General features: G+C 40.7%; 1 protein-coding gene across 2 annotated transcripts in view; it reads right to left on the bottom strand.

The window, feature by feature from the left end:
- The window catches only part of SLC26A5 (solute carrier family 26 member 5), a 36,464-nt gene that overhangs the window by 11,267 nt on the left and 4,982 nt on the right, over nucleotides 1-20,215 (bottom strand). For both annotated transcript variants that reach the window (XM_061366290.1, XM_061366291.1), the window contains exons 2-7: nucleotides 9,805-10,018; nucleotides 7,943-8,082; nucleotides 4,932-5,042; nucleotides 4,243-4,424; nucleotides 2,415-2,579; nucleotides 417-569 (exon numbers count right to left, since the gene is read on the bottom strand). In XM_061366290.1, coding sequence (XP_061222274.1) covers nucleotides 417-569; nucleotides 2,415-2,579; nucleotides 4,243-4,424; nucleotides 4,932-5,042; nucleotides 7,943-8,082; nucleotides 9,805-9,959 — 906 coding nt within the window. In that variant the 5' untranslated portion in view covers nucleotides 9,960-10,018. The remainder of the gene's footprint in view (nucleotides 1-416; nucleotides 570-2,414; nucleotides 2,580-4,242; nucleotides 4,425-4,931; nucleotides 5,043-7,942; nucleotides 8,083-9,804; nucleotides 10,019-20,215) is intronic.

The raw sequence follows: 20,215 nt of genomic DNA, 5'->3' as shown, positions 1-20,215 counted from the left end.
CCTGCGGAACCTCTGAAACAGGCATCTGTAAGCACCTTCCTCCAGAAGGGCGTTTTGAGCTCTTGGATTCCAATTGATAAATGCCATTCAAAGGTATGTCCCTCAGAGAATCATTCAGGTGCCCAAACTCCAGGACAGAGTGGGTTTTACAACAAATCTCTACCTATCCGTTGCCGTCAGGGATGGTGGGCGTTTGTCTGAGTTTTCAGTTCCTCTTTGGGACTTTACACCTAAAACTTGGGCACATCAGTCCATAATCTTATGAGTATCCAAACCTTCAACTGGATCAAGCCTCAAATTAATGATGTTCAACAGAAGTTACTCTAAAGCTCAACAGACTTGACAGAATATGAAATAGTTTCTATAGCTTTAGGTTAGTTATAAGATTTAGCTATAGAATTTCACAATGCCCTTACCACAATGATCTCCATAGGAATAGGAACTGGGAGCTGCTTTTTAAACCGGAGATTGATTTCCTTGCCAATAAACAGTAGAACAATGCATGTTAATCCAATAACCAATGCAGCTATGTTGGTCGTTGTTATATTTGAAAGCACAGCAGCTATGCTCTGCAACAAAACAGAAGTATCATAATTATTCCTAAAATAATATAATCTTCATGGAGATTTGTCACAGAAGAACAAGTTGTATACTGTTGTTATATTCTGCATTTATTACTACATGAATCAGTGCCTCACCAAAATCCCCACTGTTCCCTCAAAACCCAGAAGTTCAGAGTATTGCAGTGAGGGACATGCACTTGTCATCATTTACAGTATCTGTCTTCTTCAAATGGGGCAAAAAATTTGGAGAAAAGATTGTCACAGAAGTCTAAACTAAACCACATCTCTTGCTCTCAACATTTTCACACATACTTCGTCCTGGCAGCTACTTGAAAGCAATAAATGCAAACTTCTAATACCTTCTAGCATTCTTTAGCAAGTCACATCTACTTAAAGCCGCATAAAGCATTCTAAAATGACAACACTGCTGATAAAACCATTTAGGTTACCATACCAGTATGATTAAATAAGAATGATTTTGCACCACTGTTGACCTGGCCATTATGCCAAATATGGTTTAGTTGAAAAGACTATTAAAAGGGTGTTAGGAAAGAAATCTTGCTGGAACACAGAACTTGCTAGAGGGTAGATGTTTCCTCTACCAATTACTTCTCCTTCCACTGCATTTAAAATAAGTAAAAAGTAAATGACCTCTGGAGAGGTCTCTGAAAGAAGATGTAGATACCTTTCTTTAGACAGAAGGAAAGTTAGAGCAATTATCAGCATATCATACATTCAGTATGTCCCGACAGTACATTTCAAATGTATACCCTCCCTCCTATTTGTTTGGCAGTTAGTGTATCTGGTTTTTGGGTTAATGAACTAAACAGCAAATTAAGGAATTTATCATTAGTGTGGCCTTGTTTTCAAAATGTTTGTTATATCTGCACAAATATATAAGAAAGATCCCACAAAGTATTTTCTATAGCCTCCATGTGGTCGAAATCCTGAAGCCTTCATTATTGCTGAGCCATCAATCTGCTCAACAGCTTGAGTTTTTACAGATACCTGAGATTTTCCCTATTCTTCCACTCAGGAATTCCTGTCTGCAAAATCAAGGCATTGATTTTGTGGTAACAATTTTGGGGCTTTCTAAACTGGCGTTTTTGGTTTTACTTAAGTCATACTAACCAAATCATAGCTTTACACTGCATGGTTTTCCTTCTGTCTTCCAGAATCACTATGTGTTGGACAGAGTGGAAGATTAAGCTATGAGCTATGTCAAATAGTGAATCCCTCCATCAGTTTTAATGCTTAGGGTCTTCAGTAAGTACCAATGTTTTACAATGACTGTCCTTATTTCAAAACAGTTTTTCCCACTGTAAAGAACAGGTACATTTATGGTGACACAGCACATTGTGTCCAACTGCGCTACAAAACAGCTTACAGACAGGAAATGAAGAATATACCCATCAGGAATTGTGTTGAAATTAAAGAACTACAGACTGGGCAAGGTTCTGGCAGTAACATTTCCTAGCTTTGCAAAACATGTCTGGTCTGTAGTGAAGCACTTAGTAGCACATTTTCCCATGCTGTACCAGAGGCTTGCTTCAATGAATATTATCTGTTCATATTACAAAACTGCATTTAGCAGAATCCTAAAATCTGCCCCTCTTAGACCATGCTGATCTATCAAGTTGCACCCAAGCAGCAGTTTAAGATGCTCATATATTGCTATGCACTTAAAGACCTCATACAGAGTTTTGAACACTGAAGCATTATTCTACTCAATGCCATCATACTAATAATGCTACTATTAACAACAACAATAAAGAATAAAAATAGGAAAAGGCTTAAGTACTAGATCCAGACAATGCAGAATTTGCATGTTTAGTAAATGTAGTCACTCACATATACAACTGAGAGGAGTCCACTGTATCGGTTAGTCTTAATGCCAAATAAATATTTTAATTGGGAAGTGAAGACATGAACCGCAGCAGCAGTAGTAAATCCTCGTACTAGAGGCTCCGTTAAATATTTGGCTACAAATCCAAATCGAAGGAGACCTAAACACAACTAATGAAGAAGAGATATTAACCATTTGAATCCCACTGTAGCCTGAACATCAGCACTATGTAGCATACAGGCCACAGGACACTTCTTCCCTTGGTGCCCAAGCCAGGTCAGGCAAATCTGAACCTGGCCTTTCTAAAGCCACAGTTCAGTGAACAGTCATCAATGAATTAAATCTTCCATGCCACTGGCAGGTGCAGTGTGGGATATGAATAAATACATGTGTTTGCATTTATGGACAGATTAGAGAACATCAGGTCCAATTTGGACTTCTGCAAAGCGGTCAACACTGTCCTGCATGTCATCCTTGTCTCTAAGTTGGAGAGACATCAGTTTGATGGATGGACCACTCGGTGGATAAAGAACTGGCTGGATGGCCACACAAAAAGAGTTGTGGTCAATGGCTCAATGTCCAGCTGGAGACCAGTAACGAGTGGTGTCCCTCAGGGATCAGTGGTGGGACCGGTCTTGTTCAGCATCTTTGTCGCTGACATGGACAGTGGGATTGAGTGCGCCCTCAGCAAGTTTGCCGATGACACCAAGCTGTGTGGTTCAGTTGATACGCTGGAGGGAAGGAATGCCGTCCAGAGGGACCTTGACACGCTTGTGAGGTGGGCTGATTCCAACCTCATGAAGTTTAACCATGCCAAGTGCAAGGTCCTACACCTGAGTGGGAGCAATCCCAGACACAGCTACAGGCTGGGCAGAAAAGAGATCCAGAGCAGCCCTGCGGAGAAGGACTTGGGGGTGTTGGTCAATGAGAAACGTGAGCTAGCTTCAGTGTGTGCTCGCAGCCCAGAAAGCCAACCGTATCCTGGGCTGCATCAAAAGGAGCGTGACCAGCAGGTCGAAGGAGGTGATCCTGCCCCTCTACTCTGCTCTTGTGAGACCTCCCTTGGAGTACTGTGTACAGTTCTGGGGTCCTCAACATAAAAAGTACATGGAACTGTTAGAACAAATCCAGAGAAGGGCCATGAGGATGATCAGGGGACTGGAGCACCTCCCGTATGAAGACAGGCTGAGAAAGTTGGGACTGTTCAGCCTGGAGAAGAGAAGGTTCTGTGTGGAGACCTCATAGCAGCCTTCCAGTATCTGAAGGGGGCCTATAAGGATGCTGGGGATGGACTCTTATTTAGGGATTGTATTGATAGGACAAGTGGTAACGGGTTCAAACTTAAACAGGGGAAGTTTAGATTGGATATAAGGAACAAATTCTTTCCTGTTAGGGTGGTGAGGCACTGGAATGGGCTGTCCAGGGAAGTTGTGAATGCTCCATCCCTGGCAGTGTTTAAGGCCATGTCTGACAGAGCCTTAGGTGGCATGGCTTAATGTGAGGTGTCTCTGCCCATGGCAGGGGGGTTGGAACTAGATGATCTTAAGGTCCTTTCCAACCCTAACTATTCTATGATTCTATGAATGGGATATAAAACAATAAATTGGAGGAGGTCTCGTTTTTTCCAGTCAAGCCAAGATGCCAAAGACTTGACTTCAATGTATCCTTTGCCACTTCTGTTCTGTGGCTGCCATGAAACATCTTGTATTCTACACAGTGCAGCACTGAAGCACAAGTGTATTGACCGGGGATCCAACATGACCCGTTCTCCCTTGCAACGAAGTCTAGCAGCAGCACCTGAACTTGCCCTTACAGGAAACTGCAAGCACATACCTGGATGATTCCTGTAAGAAGGGCGAGAGTCACAGCAACCTGTACCCTCTTGGCATCCCTGTCATTGTAATATTCAGGGGTATCTGTAACATTAGTAGAATTATAGCCTATAGAAATCACTTCATCAGGCACTTCTCTCACAGCAACGCCTCCAACCATCATACTAATCACAGCAAAGGTGCCTGAAATCAGAGGGAGAAAAAAACAATCGGTTAAAATCCTGGCTTTTTTTCTTAGGGGTGGTTCTTATTAAGAGATATATGGAATTAAACTATAATAGTTTTCTACCTAAATATTCTATTTTTTAGTCCCCAAATCTGCTTCAGTGCTCAGCACCATTAAAGCTAATTAGATGGTGAACATACACTTCTACACTAAGTAAACACCATTACTTTTCTCTATCTCAGTTTCTATTACGGAAATTAAAGATTCATTTTGGCCACACAGACAGCAATGAAATCATAGTTCTGGTGTTCACAGCACACATTTCTAGATCTAATCCAATAAAAGATGGTCTTGTATTCCCTCCTAAGTAGGATGGATAAATTAACAATAAAAACTACTGCTAATGCTTGACACGTGCATTTCTTCACTTCAGTTGGAATTTATGAAAAATAACTACACTATTTCTCCATTTTTTACAACCTTATTAAACACACATGGAGTTCCAGTTATCCATACAGATATACCTATGGATATGTGCTTGGAGGTTCCAAAAATGGTATATAGAAAGACAGGATAAAATGAAGAATATAGGCCAAATACTGGAGGAACAGCTGCCAGCATAGCATAGGCTAAACCTAGAAAAGAAACAAAAATATGTATGTCAGGCAAACAACAGAAAGAAACCATCTGAAGCAAAAGGATTTATGAACTCACCTAACAGGAAATCTAGTGAGATATCACAGGTTTAAAAACCAAAAGACCTTGCAGGCAATACTCTTTGATATGTGTAATACTGTAGGGCAGTTCCTAAAACCTGATGGTTTGAGTCAGGAAGGCAGAAGTCTCTAACTACAGGCACTGCAGGTGTGTGCATGTGTGTTTGTCTGTACATCTGTGCATCTGTGTATTCACTGGTTTTTGTCTTAATAGCCAGCAAACACTTCCTGTTGCTTTTGGTTTCATCTGTCAAAGACTGTCACTAAAAACATCCAAAACCCCGTAGCCAGTGGGACACGTTTTATTTTTCTCCTTTTCTCATCAGACATGCTGCATGGTAACCTAGCTTATACAGTCTGGTAAACTTCACAAGAAATGAAGTCCTTTTTGTTATTAAGCCCTGTCCAGTTCCACACAGTGGAACTGCGATCCATACCAGTCCTATTAGTAAGGGGACTTGAAACCACAGTGATGGAGTTGTAGGGGAACAGCTCTAAGGGACTCAGGGGAGGGACAGCTCCCACAGTACTCCCCCTCTATGTTACCCCGCAGGTGCTTATCATGTAACAGGCTCACAAGCAAATTGTGTGCACAACTGTCCCGAGCAGTTCCAGCAAAATCAAAAGTTCTACATGGCTTGTGTTAATGAGAATTAGACACCAGAACAGAACAAATGGGCCTTGAGAAGGAAATGCTGTATTCTGCTTTGGTTCACTGATACATCTTCACAGATAAAGACTCACGACACCTGAGGAAGCTGTGTGTTCTTACCACGCTTGGGAAGACTGGTCCAAGTTAAGACAGAAAACCTTAACTAGTCCAGTGCAAATTACAAAAGGAAGCAATGGTTCACCCACCATGGAGAACCAGTTATACTCAAAACCACCCCTCCCTATCAATTTATTTTTAAATTGAAAGACAAAGGTTACAATGAAGGAACAAAACCAGGACGGGATCTTCTGTGTGTCATCCAAGCAGTCTTGCACAGTGTAATAGTTCACACAGCCTTGCTCATGCCCTAAGCAACGTCTGAATCCTAACCAAGAATTCACATTCCTATCAGAAGTGGATTGCTGATATTATTCTCTTGCAGCAATGAGCTTTCATTAAGTATTTCTGAAACTCATCCCAGCTATATTCTCTGTCCCAGGGGCTACCTCTCATGCCAAGAATATCAGAACACCCTGTACTATAACAGTCAGGCCTTTAACATGGTGACGAATGTAACACTGCAAGTGACCAGAACTGAAAACCAGTGGTTTCAAAACCTGGAGGGTGTGAACCATGTGAAGTTCCCGATCTGAATACCCTTTTATTCCTTCTGCTGTCAGTGCCAAGGAAATAAAGAGATATTGACATGACAGGAGTTCATGGTTTAAACACCCTGGTCATTGTTCTGTCTGGAATGATTCCCAGGCTTCTTTGAACTTCGGCTTGCTATAATTAACATCCATTGCAAAAAATAAAAGTTCAACTTTTGTCTTTTTAGAAAGGAAAAGATTAGGAGCAGTTTAAGCGCACGTCTGCTGTCACTAAAGGAAAGAATAATGTTTAGTTTAAAACAAAGTCACAAAATTAAGTATAAAGTTCAGTGCTGACCACTTAACTTCAGCACCCTTATCTGGTCATCACACAATATACAGCCAGTAATTCGTGTGTCTAGTATATGACTGTTTTACCTGAGAGTTAACCACATTACTTACGCACAAACCAGGGAGCTGCAGAAATAAACAGCACAGACTAAGTCAGGACATTCCATAGCTTTCATAGCCTATTAAAATCTAGGCTTCTTGGATTTACGGATTAATTCTTCAGACCTGCCTCAGCCTGAAGTTGAACAAGTAAGGTAGAAATACAAAATAAGCCAAAATGCAAGAAAACTTACGTATACTTAACTACATTGCCCTTAACGTGAAGGCTCCTCTAGATGAGACTCAGCACAAGTTCAAGAATTCCCTCTACTCCCAAGATTTTCTGGGGAAATCTACTGGGACTGTGGCAGCTGTTATGAAGCTGCTGTTCCCAGAGCAGTGATGGTACCGCATAATGATACTGCTGTAAAAATGCTGTCACTTTCTAATCCCATAGCAGTTCTTTAACTGCTGATAGTAAGGTGTCAGGCTGAACAAAAGATTGCCAGCAAGACCTGGACAAAACAGTGAACACTGGCTTTCTCTTCCACGGAGCCTACTCCTGTTTCAGGGCCAGGCTCCACTTGAGGTCAAACTCCCAAGTAATTTACCAGAAATTCTACAGATTTGCAGTCCTGTTATGTAAGATACTTTTGATTTATTTCCACGATGTAAATCATTACCCACTATTATGGTTCCAGCTTAAATTGGTGACTTCTAGCCTTAAGAGAAAAAGAGGGATCAGTCTCTGATTTTGCACATTGTTCTCTGGTTAAATTTAGTTTGGTTACTTTGCAACAGTTGCTCTGCTGAAACATTATGTCTATATGTCTATCAGATAGTGCTACCTTCTGCAGATTTCCTATAAGTTTCAGGATGATGAGATCAGAAAATAATTGGGTGCATTCAGCAAAAGTTCAGACATGCACTTAAACTGTGAAAATTTGTTCTGTCATCAAGAGTTGTAGATATTGATCAGAGAGGTAAGCTTCTTTCACAGTTTGCAGTGTATCATTGACGTTCTAAGGGAATCATCACTATGGGCTGGTGTGAGGAATGCTGCACTGATCTACACACACACACCTGAAATACACATCCTATCCTCACAAGCAGGAAGCCAAGCACTTCTATAAAAGCACACCCAGAAAAAGCACAGAAGGGATAAATACATCTAGAGAAACACTCACCTTGAGGAAGCTGCATAACCCCAGTGCTTATACCTGAGATAATGTCTCCTAACAAGTATTCCCTTACTCGGTAATGGGGAAGCCATTTTAAAATTGGTAAGAAACTGTAAAGATGAGACTTGGCTTTCTTAGAAGAACAACTGAAAATACAAAGCAGAAAGAAAAAGTTAGACACTAGCAAGGGACAAATGGGTTGAAAAAATTGTCTTTCTTCTGTATGCAGGAAAAAAGCTCCATTAAAGGCAGGCTCAGACCCCTGATGACAATTTCTGGACAAAGCTCAAGCACAAACAACTAAGACTCCAGTTAATTTAGCCCTTCATCATATGTTGGTTGCTGTTCACAATCCTTATGGAACTGGAGAAGAGAATCACAGTCTTGCGAGGCTGAAGGTCACTGGGAAGTTAACTGTTCAAGTCCATACACAACTGAGCAGTCACATAATGGTTTTTGCTGAGAACATTGCTAGTACCAATCCCCTGAGGATAACTTGCTTTCTGACAGCAGTTTTCACTCAAAGTACAATTTTTTTTTCCTATTTTTACTTATTATTTGCACGCTTTATACTTGATTATAACATTTTATATATTATGCTCAAAAAAAAAAGCCAAACTATTATGTTACTAATGTTTGTTACTATCACTGCTACTGATAGCCTAACTTTTAGGCTATTTGAGAACATAACCTTTCTTTACCCTGAAAGGAAAGCCACTAGAGCCAGCAACACTGATCCTTGTGTCTCTTAGCAAAGTTGCTAAGCTTTTAAAACTCTGACTCATGACAAATGAACAGAGCCAGGAAACAAATATCTCTATCCAGTATTGCCATGCACCATATTTTGATTGTGCTGTGGTAGGAAAGTTTAACCTTAGGTAAAAATGTGACACTACGATCATATAAATGTTTTTCTGTGTAGGGGAACTACAAGAGAACTGCAGAGATTTGTTAACATTTCTGAATTCTCATGGGACTACATTGCACAGTGAGGAAGCTTATTGCTACAAGTGAGAGAGAAATTAGTCATCCACGCTTCTCCATGTTCAAGCAGACTGAATCACAAGAAGTCATAGCTCAGGAGGATTTTGATCCACATATTTTTTCATTCAGGACATATAAGTTATTTGAGATGGAATTAGGTGCCATTACCATTAGAATGGTCATTCTGTTAACCAAAACAAATCTCCAAATGTTGGATCATGGGAACAGGAATATTTTACAGACAAGCAGTCAGGCAGAAATAATTTGTTGTCTTGCAGAACAAGGCTCTAGCAAGGAACTGAATCAACTCTGCAAATGAAGCACGGATAAATGGAATGCTAATGTGAACTTAACTAGAGTAAGTTCCTCTTCACTATCCTCTGGTACTGCAGAACAAGAGTTGTGCAGTTACAGCAATTTCCTGTCTAATCAGAGGATACTTTGATTCCAAAGCAGAATACCTCTATTAGGTCCTTATTAGACTAATAAATTAGATTTCTACACAGATGTCATATATTTCCACTCATCTTCCACGAAAGGAATGTGTGAAGCACAAGTTTGGCTCTAAGTATTTCTACTTAAAAAGGACAGACATTTTTCTGGGCCTTATGAATTCATGTCATGTGATTTGACTAATAATTCACATTCCTATGCTGCATATTTTCCTTTCTACTTTGATGAAGACAGTTCAATTAATTTATCCAGCATTTTGTAATATAGTTATATATTAACATATAAAAACACACATACAACTTCATCGCAGTCTTACTGAATAATCAAAGTAGAACTATTGCTATTATTTCTTTGAAGAGACTATAAGTTGTGCATTAATCAATTAAGAATTAGAATATTTCTAACCAATAAAATAAAGACAAAACCCCTACCGACAAGAATGTGCAATCTTCTGCCTGAAAGTCTGAGGTGCTCTTTCTCGTCTGTGCAGCTGTCCTTCCAAGAGCTTTTGGTTATATATTGGTCTCTCCACACAGTACTTCTGGGTTTGCTCAACACATACTTCATCTACTTCAGCATGTTCCATAGTTGATCTCTCAGAACAGGAGGCAATGAAGAACAGTTCCACTATTGCCACTGAAAAATCTGGTTGCAGACAAAATAAGTTTAGTTACTTTTTTAACCTCAGATTTGGCATTTCCTTTCAAAGAATGTATTTTAACAAGCTAGAGGCAAGAACTGTGAATGCAATTTAAAAGCACTAATTAAAGAGGCTGTAACAGGGGTGAGTAAACCATACTCCCAAACCTTACTATATGAAAGCCACTCATTTATGTTTCTCTGAGGTAAAGAAAGCTTTTGTATTAATTACTCTGTAAACAGCTGCAAAAGCAAAATTGGAAGGTTACATTCATGCTTGTCTGAATACTCCCCTACTCAGTTTGTAAAGAAAATGTCAGTGTCAAAGGGAGATTACTTTATTGCTGAGTTACTTCCTGCTTACTCCCAAACTGTCACGTCCACCTCCAAAAGGCAGAACTCCAATTTTAACACTGAGAAAGCCACTTTTTTATTTCAGATAATCAAGTGCTTCCTGCATCCATCCACCTGCTTTCTCCTCTGTTTCAGAGGCTTCTGTTTCCAAGAATGCACAATTCACTACTTTCAAAAAGTTACTCTTTCAATGGCTATGCCACTTGCTGTTAATTCTCACTCCTGCACCCACTAAAACAGGAGTCAGCAGATGTACACCATTTTAAAACTAGCCAGAAGGTTTGTAAACATCTATTAGTCTGTTTGATTCAGCACCATAAACATCTTAACATGTTTAGGAGATACTCTGTTAATTCCTTTGCCCCGTGTTGGCTGCTTCTAGAAATATGGAGAAAGAAACATAACTCAAAATAATGAGCAAAATGACAGGACTGCTACATTGCTAAGCAGAGCTGCTGGCTAGCACTATATCTGATGACAGAACGTGAGCGCAATGGGCAACAGAGCCATAATTGTGAACAAGGCCCTTGGGCTCAAGTCCAGCAAGTTACTTAAGCATGTGTTTGCCTTCAACCAAAGGTGTTTAGTTTTTAGCTGTACATAAATACTTTCCTAGAAAAGGGTCAGCATGCAAACTGCTACCAAAACACTCAGACAAAGCTAAGCACGATTGGTTCAATGTTCTGATTCAGCAAATACAGTCTGCTGGACAGCAAATACCAATATTGCTACTTAAAAGTGGTGCTGGAATCTTCCACTCAGGGCTCATGTTCTCTGTCTCCCAGGACAGACATAGCTCTTCAGTTCTCACTCTTTTGTAAGCAACATTTTCCTGATACAGTTAGTGACTAAAGGATATTTTTATCAAAATTAGAGTTTTTATTTAAACAAAATTCAAGATTTACTTCAGCTTTATCATGTGAAATAAAGTGTCTACAATTTGCAAGCACAGTATCATACTAATAGTACTATCAGAGCTTGTTACTTTTGTACTCCTGAAACACATCTGAAGCTTCTTTTACATCTTTCCATAGTTTCAATTCACTGAGAAGCCCAAATGGTATTTTGTGAACTGTTTTCTTGTGTTATTGTTTAGCGAATTGTAACTCTCAGCATTACAATTTTTCACCCTGCCTGCAGATTCTGATTCCCATCTGAGCAGCCCTCTGGCTTTATAGCAATGCCATTGACATGAAGACTTATGTTTGACCACTTTTGTTCCATGTCAGTGTCTACCTACCCACAAATACCACTTCCTACCTCACATCTTGCTTTGTCACAGACAGTGAGGTACCCACAAATCCTAATGTATTAACCTCTCCCCACTGAAACTGCATCTTTAACCACCCCAATATCTCCTGGAGGGGCAACACAGCAGGGCACAAGCAATCCAGGAGCCTTCTGAGGTGCAGTGACAAGAGCTTCCTGCCATAGGTGATGGAGATCCAACAAGGAGACATGCTCTGCTGGACCTGATACTTATAAACAAGGAAGAACTAGTAGGAAATACAAAGTCTGGGAGCAGTCTTGGCTGCAGTGACCAAGAGATGGTAGAGCTCAGGATCCTAAGAGAAACAAGATATATAGCAGTCTTACAACCTCAGACTTCAGGAGAACAGACTGGCCTGCTAAAGGACCTGCTTAGAAGAATCCCATGGGATATGGTGCTGAAGAACCCTGGAAATGATTTTCAAACATGTTAAGGACAAAAAGGTGATTGAGAGTAGTCAGCATGGATTTATGAAGGAAAAAATCCATTGACTTGATGAACTGATGCCTCATTGACTTGATAACCTTTTATGATAAGATGATGGGTTTGGTGGAAAAGGAAACATCAATGACATTCTTTATTTTGTATTTTTCAAAGCTTTGTAAGGCTTTTTTTGATGCACCAGATGGTTATGTTGTCATTCAGAAGTACCTTGACAGGCTGGAGATACAAGCAGGCAGAAGCCTCATGAAGTTCAACACAAGGAAACAGAAACTCCTGCACTGAGAAGAAATAGCCCCATGCAACAGTAAATGCTGGGAATTCAATCGTATGGAAAGTGGCTGTGCAGGAAAAGATCTGTGAGTCCTGGTTGGCAAAAAACCTGAATATAAACCAGCAATGTGTCCTTCTGGCAAACAAGGCCAGCAGCATCCTTGGCTACATTACACAGAGTATAGCCAGCAGGCTCGGGAGGTGATTCTTCCCCTGTCCTCAGCACTGATAAGCCACAGATGGGAGTGTTGGGTTCAGTTCTTGGCTACCCAGTGCAAGAAAGACATGGGCATCCTGGAGAGGATCTAGCAAAGAGCCACAAAGATGGTTAAGATATTGGAAGATTGTATCAATGGATTTAAATACCTGATGCAGTAGGGAGTAAATAAGCAATGGGCACAAAGTGAAATACAAGAAATTCTGTTGAAACATAAGGAATAAATATATGGCAAGCATGATCAAACAGTGGAACAGGTTGCCCACAGATGTTGTGGAGTTTCTCTCCTGGGAGATATTAATAACCTGACTGAGAATCATTCTGAATATTAAGCTGTAGATAATACAATGAAAATGAAAGTCTTCAGTATCACCCATCTCGTTTGCAAAAGCACACATAGAGCAAGGAATGAGATGCTTGTGTTAACAATGGATCATACACACTGTTCATAGAGTAGCAGAATAGCCGCATTTTGTGACTGGCTGAAGTGTCCCTCTAAGCGTTTGATGAATAGCAGTGTCGCAAACTGCCAACAAAGATATCCAAGGCTTGGAAATTCAGCCTTGCCCTTCACTTCCAGTATGCTTGAGGAAGAGCAAAAGCAGGTACAGCAATTTTCATGAAAACAAAGCTTACTACTATGATTTCTGAAAACTCCCAGACTTTTATCCAAAAGCAAAAGGCAGTCTCTGGGCATCTGTGTCTTAATAGTGGAATATTGCTCTCAGACAACCTTTGAACTTCATGGCAAGAAAAAAAAGAAAAAGCCGTGAGAAATAGTGCTATTAATCTTATCAGCCAGATAAGAGTTGAGCTGAAGCAGTTAAAAGTTGTATGCAAAAGACTTAAAGAATTGCCAACTCTTATCTGACTGATAAAGCCCTGTCTTATGTTATTATCAAATTGAAGGTGTTAAAAAAAGTGAAGCAAACACCAACTCATAACACTATCACTAATTATTAAGTACTTTCTCTTCCCAATCTTAGATAATAAAGGAGGGCTGTCAAGCTATCTACACCGATTCTTGTGGAGGACAATAAAGTTTGATCCAGTCCACATGAATTAGAATGCAGCCATAAAATTTATAAGGACCATGATTTGGCTGCTGTTCCTTCGATTCAAGATGACTATGGGGAGGAAAGAAAAAAAAAAAAGATGGAGATGAAGAAGAATCCCATCTGACTCTTATAGCTTTAATAGGCTTCTCGTTACAAAATGGGGCACTATTGCTCCTAACCTTGTATATCTAACCTGAATGTATCTGAACTACCTAATGTAACAGGGAGAGTCAGTAGCAAATCCATTGACTTGCCTGTTTTAAAGGAGCAGAAAACCCTTCTTCTGGTAACTAAGCATGGAGTGGCTTTGTTGCTTTAAGTAGTAGAAAAGCATGGGTGGACAGTACTAGTACAGTGGTATAGTAAAAAACTGCATCCATGCTGGGGAATTTCATGTCTGACCATGAACTACAAAATTTATAAAGTATATTGTTTCCTTAAGCTTCCAAATAAGAGTGACTGCCAGCACCCAAAGGGCTGGTAGAAAAACTGCTCCTCTATGTAAAGTATGTTCTCCCAAATGTACACTGAAAAGCAGAGTCAGGGCAAGGTCTGTTCCCACTGTCCTCAGAGATCAGACGCAAAAACCGAGGCAATTTTAGGAACCATGTGTTCTCTCAGTTCTTTCTCTCCTCTCTGGCCTCATTCCCCAGTGCCCTATGCTCTGCCACTTATCACACTGATTTATATAATATTTGACCAAGCCAGAATCGATTTTTTCTTTTTTTTTTTCTTACAAACACAAAGATGTAAAATGACTGGGTGGAGTTAGAAGGAATGTGTTTTCTTAGTTTTCCTGCACTGTCCTTATCACCCTCATTCCTCCTCCCACTAAATACACTAATGAATAGATTGTTTAGACCTGTAGCCTTCATGTAAAGTTTCATAAATGGAGAAATAATTTGTGAAGCAAACAGAATTTTCCTTGTGTAGGTCCTAAGCTAAGAAATGCATTCCAGGAATGAACCTTTAGGGAAAAAAAAAAACATTAAAAAAATCAGGACCTTGAATTCCTATACAGCTTCTGGACAGGCAATATTCCCACTCTGCTCCACACAGAAAGGTGAGATGGCTACATAAACTGTGTTGGGTTGCATGATAAAAGCTCCACTGCACACCCACTGGGTTACTTAGAGGGACAATGGCAGGGCAGAGAGCCTATGTAACATCCTGCTGGGCAACTCCCAGGTCTACCACAGGAGCCATGAGCCCATCAGGCTCATCTCCAGCAGTCCAAACCAGCACAGTAGGGTCACCTATGGGACCATAGGAGTCCCTGCCAGCTCTGGATGGAAGAACATCTCTGTACCTAGGAGCACGGGGAGGCAGCTATTGGCACCCAGGAAATCCTGGCCAGCCACGTGTGTACATGTGACGGTCTGTACCAACAACTGGGGTGCAGCTATGGCCTTGCAGGCTCATAGGCCAAGCAGCCAGCAACTGGGGAAACTGAAACAAAGGAGCTAGCCACTGAATAGTGTCTGAGCCCAACTGATGGAGAGATCTTCCTTGTACATACATGTGCGTTTGTGTATCTCTACGTACACATATTCTCACTGCTGCATTAGAATAAGTGTGATCAGCAGACCAAAGGAGGGGATCCTGCCCCTCTGCTCTGCTTTCGTGAGACCTAACTTGGAGTATTGTGTGCAGTTCTGGTGTCCTCAACATAAAAAGGACACGGAACTGTTCGAACAAGTCCAGAGGAGGGCCACGAGGATGATCAGGGGCTGAAGCACCTCCAGTACAAAGACAGGCTGAGAAAGTTGGGGCTGTTCAGCCTGGAGAAGAGAAGCCTGCATAGAGACCTCATAGCAGCCTTCCAGTATCTGAAGGGGGGCTGTAGGGATGCTGGGGAGGGACTCTTCATCACGGAAAGTAGCAACAAGACAAGGGGTAGTGGGTTCAAACTTAAACAGGGGAAGTTTAGATTGGATATAAGGAAGAAATTTTTCCCTGTGTGGGTGGTGAGGCACTGGAACCGGCTGCCCACAGAAGCTGTGAATGCCCCATCCCTGGTGGTGTTCCAAGGCCTGGCTGGATAGAGCTTTGGGTGGCACGGTTTAGTGTGAGGTGTCCCTGCCCAAGGCAGGGGGTTTGGAACTGGATGATCCTGGTCCTTTCCAACCCAAACCATTCTATGATTTTATACAGAGCAGCAGCACCAGCCTTGCCTTCCTCAGGCTGTTGAATTCAGTATATATTTTCCTCTAATAAACTGACTTATCCATGGAAAAGGGCGTAATAACAACATGTGAGGCATGGAAATCGTATTCTCAGAAAATGGTAACAAATCAGACCTATTAAAAAAAACCCAGAACAACATGAACTGATAAGGGGTATTTTATATTTCATGTTCTTTGCCAAAAATTACTTTAGCCTGTAAAGATTTACTTCACAGATTAATGAACTCACTAGTATTTTACTGGTATCTCTTATCAACCAGCAATCTTATGTTTATTTTCAGCAACAGAATATTTTGGGAATCTGTTATGATGATTGAGCTGTTTAATCAATTCCACAGAAGACAAACATCTAGAGCACTTAAAGCAGCAGAACATTGGTCTCCTTCCTTCATGGATATAGATAAGAGGTGGCTTCTGTTTCCAGTGCAAACACATTGGTGACCATGAACCCACAGAAATAAGATCATATTTATTCCTGCTTTTTGTGGTTTCAGTGACCTTGGGTCTGAATCTGCCATTCCCTTTTGAAATCCAAAAGCAGTAGCTAGGTATAGTGTAATCAGATAAATTAATCAGAATGGCACCATGGCTGATGACCTCTGCATCATGCTTAAGCCAACTGATAAGGATGTACACGCCCTCAGAGATAGATAGGTAATCATTTAGTTAGCTTCATTTTTCCAGAGGTACTCTACTGTCTTCATTGTAAAGCTCCAGTTGATGATCAGAGGAGAGAACATAAATCAAGATCATACATACACACCAAGCTAACTCAGAGCGATTTATAGTTCATGTGAGCTCAGTGCACCAACGGCCTCCAGCAGCTGGTTCATCTTTTCTGGCAAAGTGGGACAAGTGGACATCAGTAAACAGCTGCGCAGGAGGGAGAAGTTAACTCGATACATTCCCTTCATCAGAGAAGCCACCAAAACAGTCCTCCACCTTGTGGCGGTGCATCCTCCCCCCCATCCTCTGAGCTGCTTTGCCATCTAAGGAATTCCTGGCAGGCCCTGACCTTTGTGTAATGAATTGGATGGTGATGCATCCCTCAATCATACCAGGAACTGTTACATGGGTAAGAAAGGAGGCCCTGATCATACCAGGGACTCCTGTCACCTGGCTAAAGTAGTAAGCAAGCATAGGGATAATCAGTCATCTCCTGGCAGTCTCAGAACACTCCTCCCATTGATTGAAGCCTGACTGGAATGGTGCTACTGTCACCGACACATTGACAACTTTCTAGTAATTCCCTACCTGGACTGGGGCCAGCATGGAAATTTACTAATGACTAAAGCCAATCATATTGTGACCCTACAAACAATTGTCCTTTTAGGTCTCCTGTACCACAGTGGGCAGCAATCAGCATCTCCCTCTCAGTGGGACACCCCTCAGAGTTCACAAACACTCATGTTTGCCATAACTGGAGGACTGTCACTGAAAGATGGAACTTGGGCTGAAGTGCCCTCCCTACTTCCCAAGACTTAACCCTCACCTCTTGAGAAATGCTGAGAATGTTGAGAAAAATGAAATGTTGAGAAAAGCTGTGAATATTTCACCAACTTGAGGGGAATTTTTGACACGTACCTTTATATGATTCTGTATATCTGTGTCTGTGTGTGTATGTGTGTATAGATTGTCATAGTAACTGTAGTAAATTCCTTTGACTCACTTTGTAAGATCCACCTTAAAACCGCAAACTGCTGCTAAATGAAAGCTGTGTAAAAATTCCCCCTGTGGTGAATTGGTACACTTGTAACCCTTTGGATATATATTGTTGATCAAGTCTGAGACTAAGACTAGATGCAGCTGCACTCAGGCTCCTTTGGGAATTCAGAAAGCAAGGGGTCTACTCTAAACTGAAAGGTCTCCCTCACCCTTTGTGCCTTTAGTCTATCAGTCATCTTTAGCTGGATTTTACTTTGATTTTCCTTTGTATGCTTCATCCATGTAACATGTAATAGACCTTGCCATCCAATTCTGTTAAGCTGTGCCTCTATAAATCATATTAAACTGGTTTAGCTAATACCTTTGATGGTCATTCTTTGAGTGATCCTAAACCACTGATTTCATTACACCCTCTATCTACTTCATCAACCCTGTTTACACATATCACTAGCCTCTCAAGTGCTGTATCAAGCTAAAAATAAACAAAATAAAAAGCAGAAGGTTGTTATAACCAGAATCATTTCAGTCATAATGTTTACAGTGCAAACCTCTCAAGTCACAGGGGAAGCCGAAGGATAGCAAAACACAGTGGGGTCACAGGAAGAAATGACTGGCGTGAGGGAAGAGGAGGGGCTTTATATTAATTCCTATTCCAGTTTCACTGTTGAAAACAATACAAGGTTTTGAAATGTCTCCAAGGATGCTTTGAGCAGCTCTGTCTAGTGGAAGGTGTTCCTGCCCATGGGAGGAGAGGGTGGAACTAGATAATCTTTAAGGTTCCTTTCAACCCAAATCATTGTATGAGTTTACGACCCTCTATGACCCTCATGAGGCTTTCTTCCTAACACTGTCTGAAAGGATTTGCCCTTCTGCAGGGCAGGCTACAGCCGTTGCTGTGCCTGAAGAAATTTCCGAAGAACTGTTGCTTCTGACAAAGCCAACAAATAACTTCATAGGGCAGACACTCTCTAGTTATAATTAAGTACTAACGGTAACTATTCATCCAAACTGCAACTGTCTCCTTGCTAGTTTGGAGAAAGAAGTTTAATTTTCCTATCATGTTAGGCTCTGCATTTGGAAGAAACGTTTAATTCTTGGCAGCTACTTTATAATGCATTTTCTGTTTCTACCTTTCATGCACTAGGTATCAAACCAAGTCCTACATGAGAGTCTGACACGACTTGTGACAGATCCCGTCCCCACTTACGCAACTGCTGCTTGGTTAAGATTATATTATCAAAGTGATAGTGTTTTCCTATCTCGTATGTACTTAAAGGTGTTGCTTCACGTTCTGAAGGTGATTTCCAGCCAGGTGATTTCCTCAATGTCTTGATGATGAGGTTACACATAAAGGCCATGAGTGTGCAGCAAATACTGTCCAATACTGCATTTCCTTGAAATATTAAAAATTCCTAGTAAGCAAAATGAACAACATAGAGAAGTTCGATAAGTGCCTCACAGCAACTCCATGCTTTATTTGCAGACTCAGATTATAGCTTTGCATTTCTTCTGTGGCTGATGACAGAGCTCATATTTCAATGTAAGGCAGCACCGCATCTGTTCTTAACTACGTAAGTAAAAAGACTGATCTTCATGCAGCTAAAGACATGACTCCAAAACCCCAAACAGAACAATAAAATAATATGGTCAATATAAAGCAAATGCTCTGGACTGACATTGAAGATTCTATGCTACAGAGTACAAGAGTGATAAAACAACCTCCCAGGCTCATGTACCTGCAGTTAAACTTACATTTTACTATGCTACTGAAGCACAGGACTTTCAGATGTATTGGTCACGTCTTCATAAATCAGTGGCATTTATTAGGTAGAATAAAAGATACATATATTCTGTGAAAACCTCTAAGAAGTTAGTGGTGCTCAACATCCAGGCAGTTAAGAATCCACCTATCAAAACATCATCTATACCAGATTTGTAAAGACGTCAGTCACAGTGTTTAGTTCAGACAGGTATGCAGGGGCAAAGAGCTCTCCAACTGACCCTTCGACTGTGTCTGGCAGAACATCCCAGCATGAATGGGATCCCACAACAGCTAACACTAAACCAGGGTGCCATAACGAAGGAACTGGAAAAGTAGCAAAGGTGTCCAGGCTGAGGATCAAACAAAATGAAGAAAGGTTCACTAAGTAATGTTCTGGTGACTCCTTGCAAGAATATTCCTTCCTCAGAAACACATATTCAAATGAAACAAATGTCACAAGAAAGCAGGGAAAAAGAAAATCAGACTTATTACATCTGTAGTAAGTTAAAGATTCAGTCACCCGTTCAGCTATACGGACACAAATACAGTACCCTCTATAGCACAACAATGCCACAGTGAAAAAGATCATAAGCATGAATTTTAAACATGAAACTGGCAAAGTAATAAAAAATTAAATATATCATGCAGAACTGAAAACAAGAAAAAAGTATAGTGTGCAAAATCCCAAGCTGAACACAGAAGATAAAGAAACAGTAAACCTGAAAGAAATAGGGCTTAGAAAACAATGTTATGTCAAAGCTGTATAGCTATGACACTATCCTAGTAAAGCAGAAGATGCAACACAATCCCAGCACTCTAAAGTGGTAACTGAACTCAAGTCTAGATTTCTATGGGAAAGGACTTTGTTATGCTGTAAAGTTATGACAGCAGCAAGACTTAACTGAAGTCTTTTGTATTAGAGAAGTATTTAGAGAAGATACCACAGAAGCCTGTATCTATGAAAGATCTGTGGTTTT

The sequence above is a fragment of the Neopsephotus bourkii genome, unplaced genomic scaffold, assembly GCF_033783945.1.
Source record: "Neopsephotus bourkii isolate Nb327-2 ecotype Australia unplaced genomic scaffold, CSIRO-AGI_Nbou_v1 NB_1328, whole genome shotgun sequence".
In the NCBI taxonomy this organism is placed as follows: Eukaryota; Metazoa; Chordata; class Aves; order Psittaciformes; family Psittacidae; genus Neopsephotus; species Neopsephotus bourkii.
The sequence above is the reverse complement of the archived record's forward strand: the minus strand, read 5'-3'. Positions and strand labels throughout refer to the sequence as shown.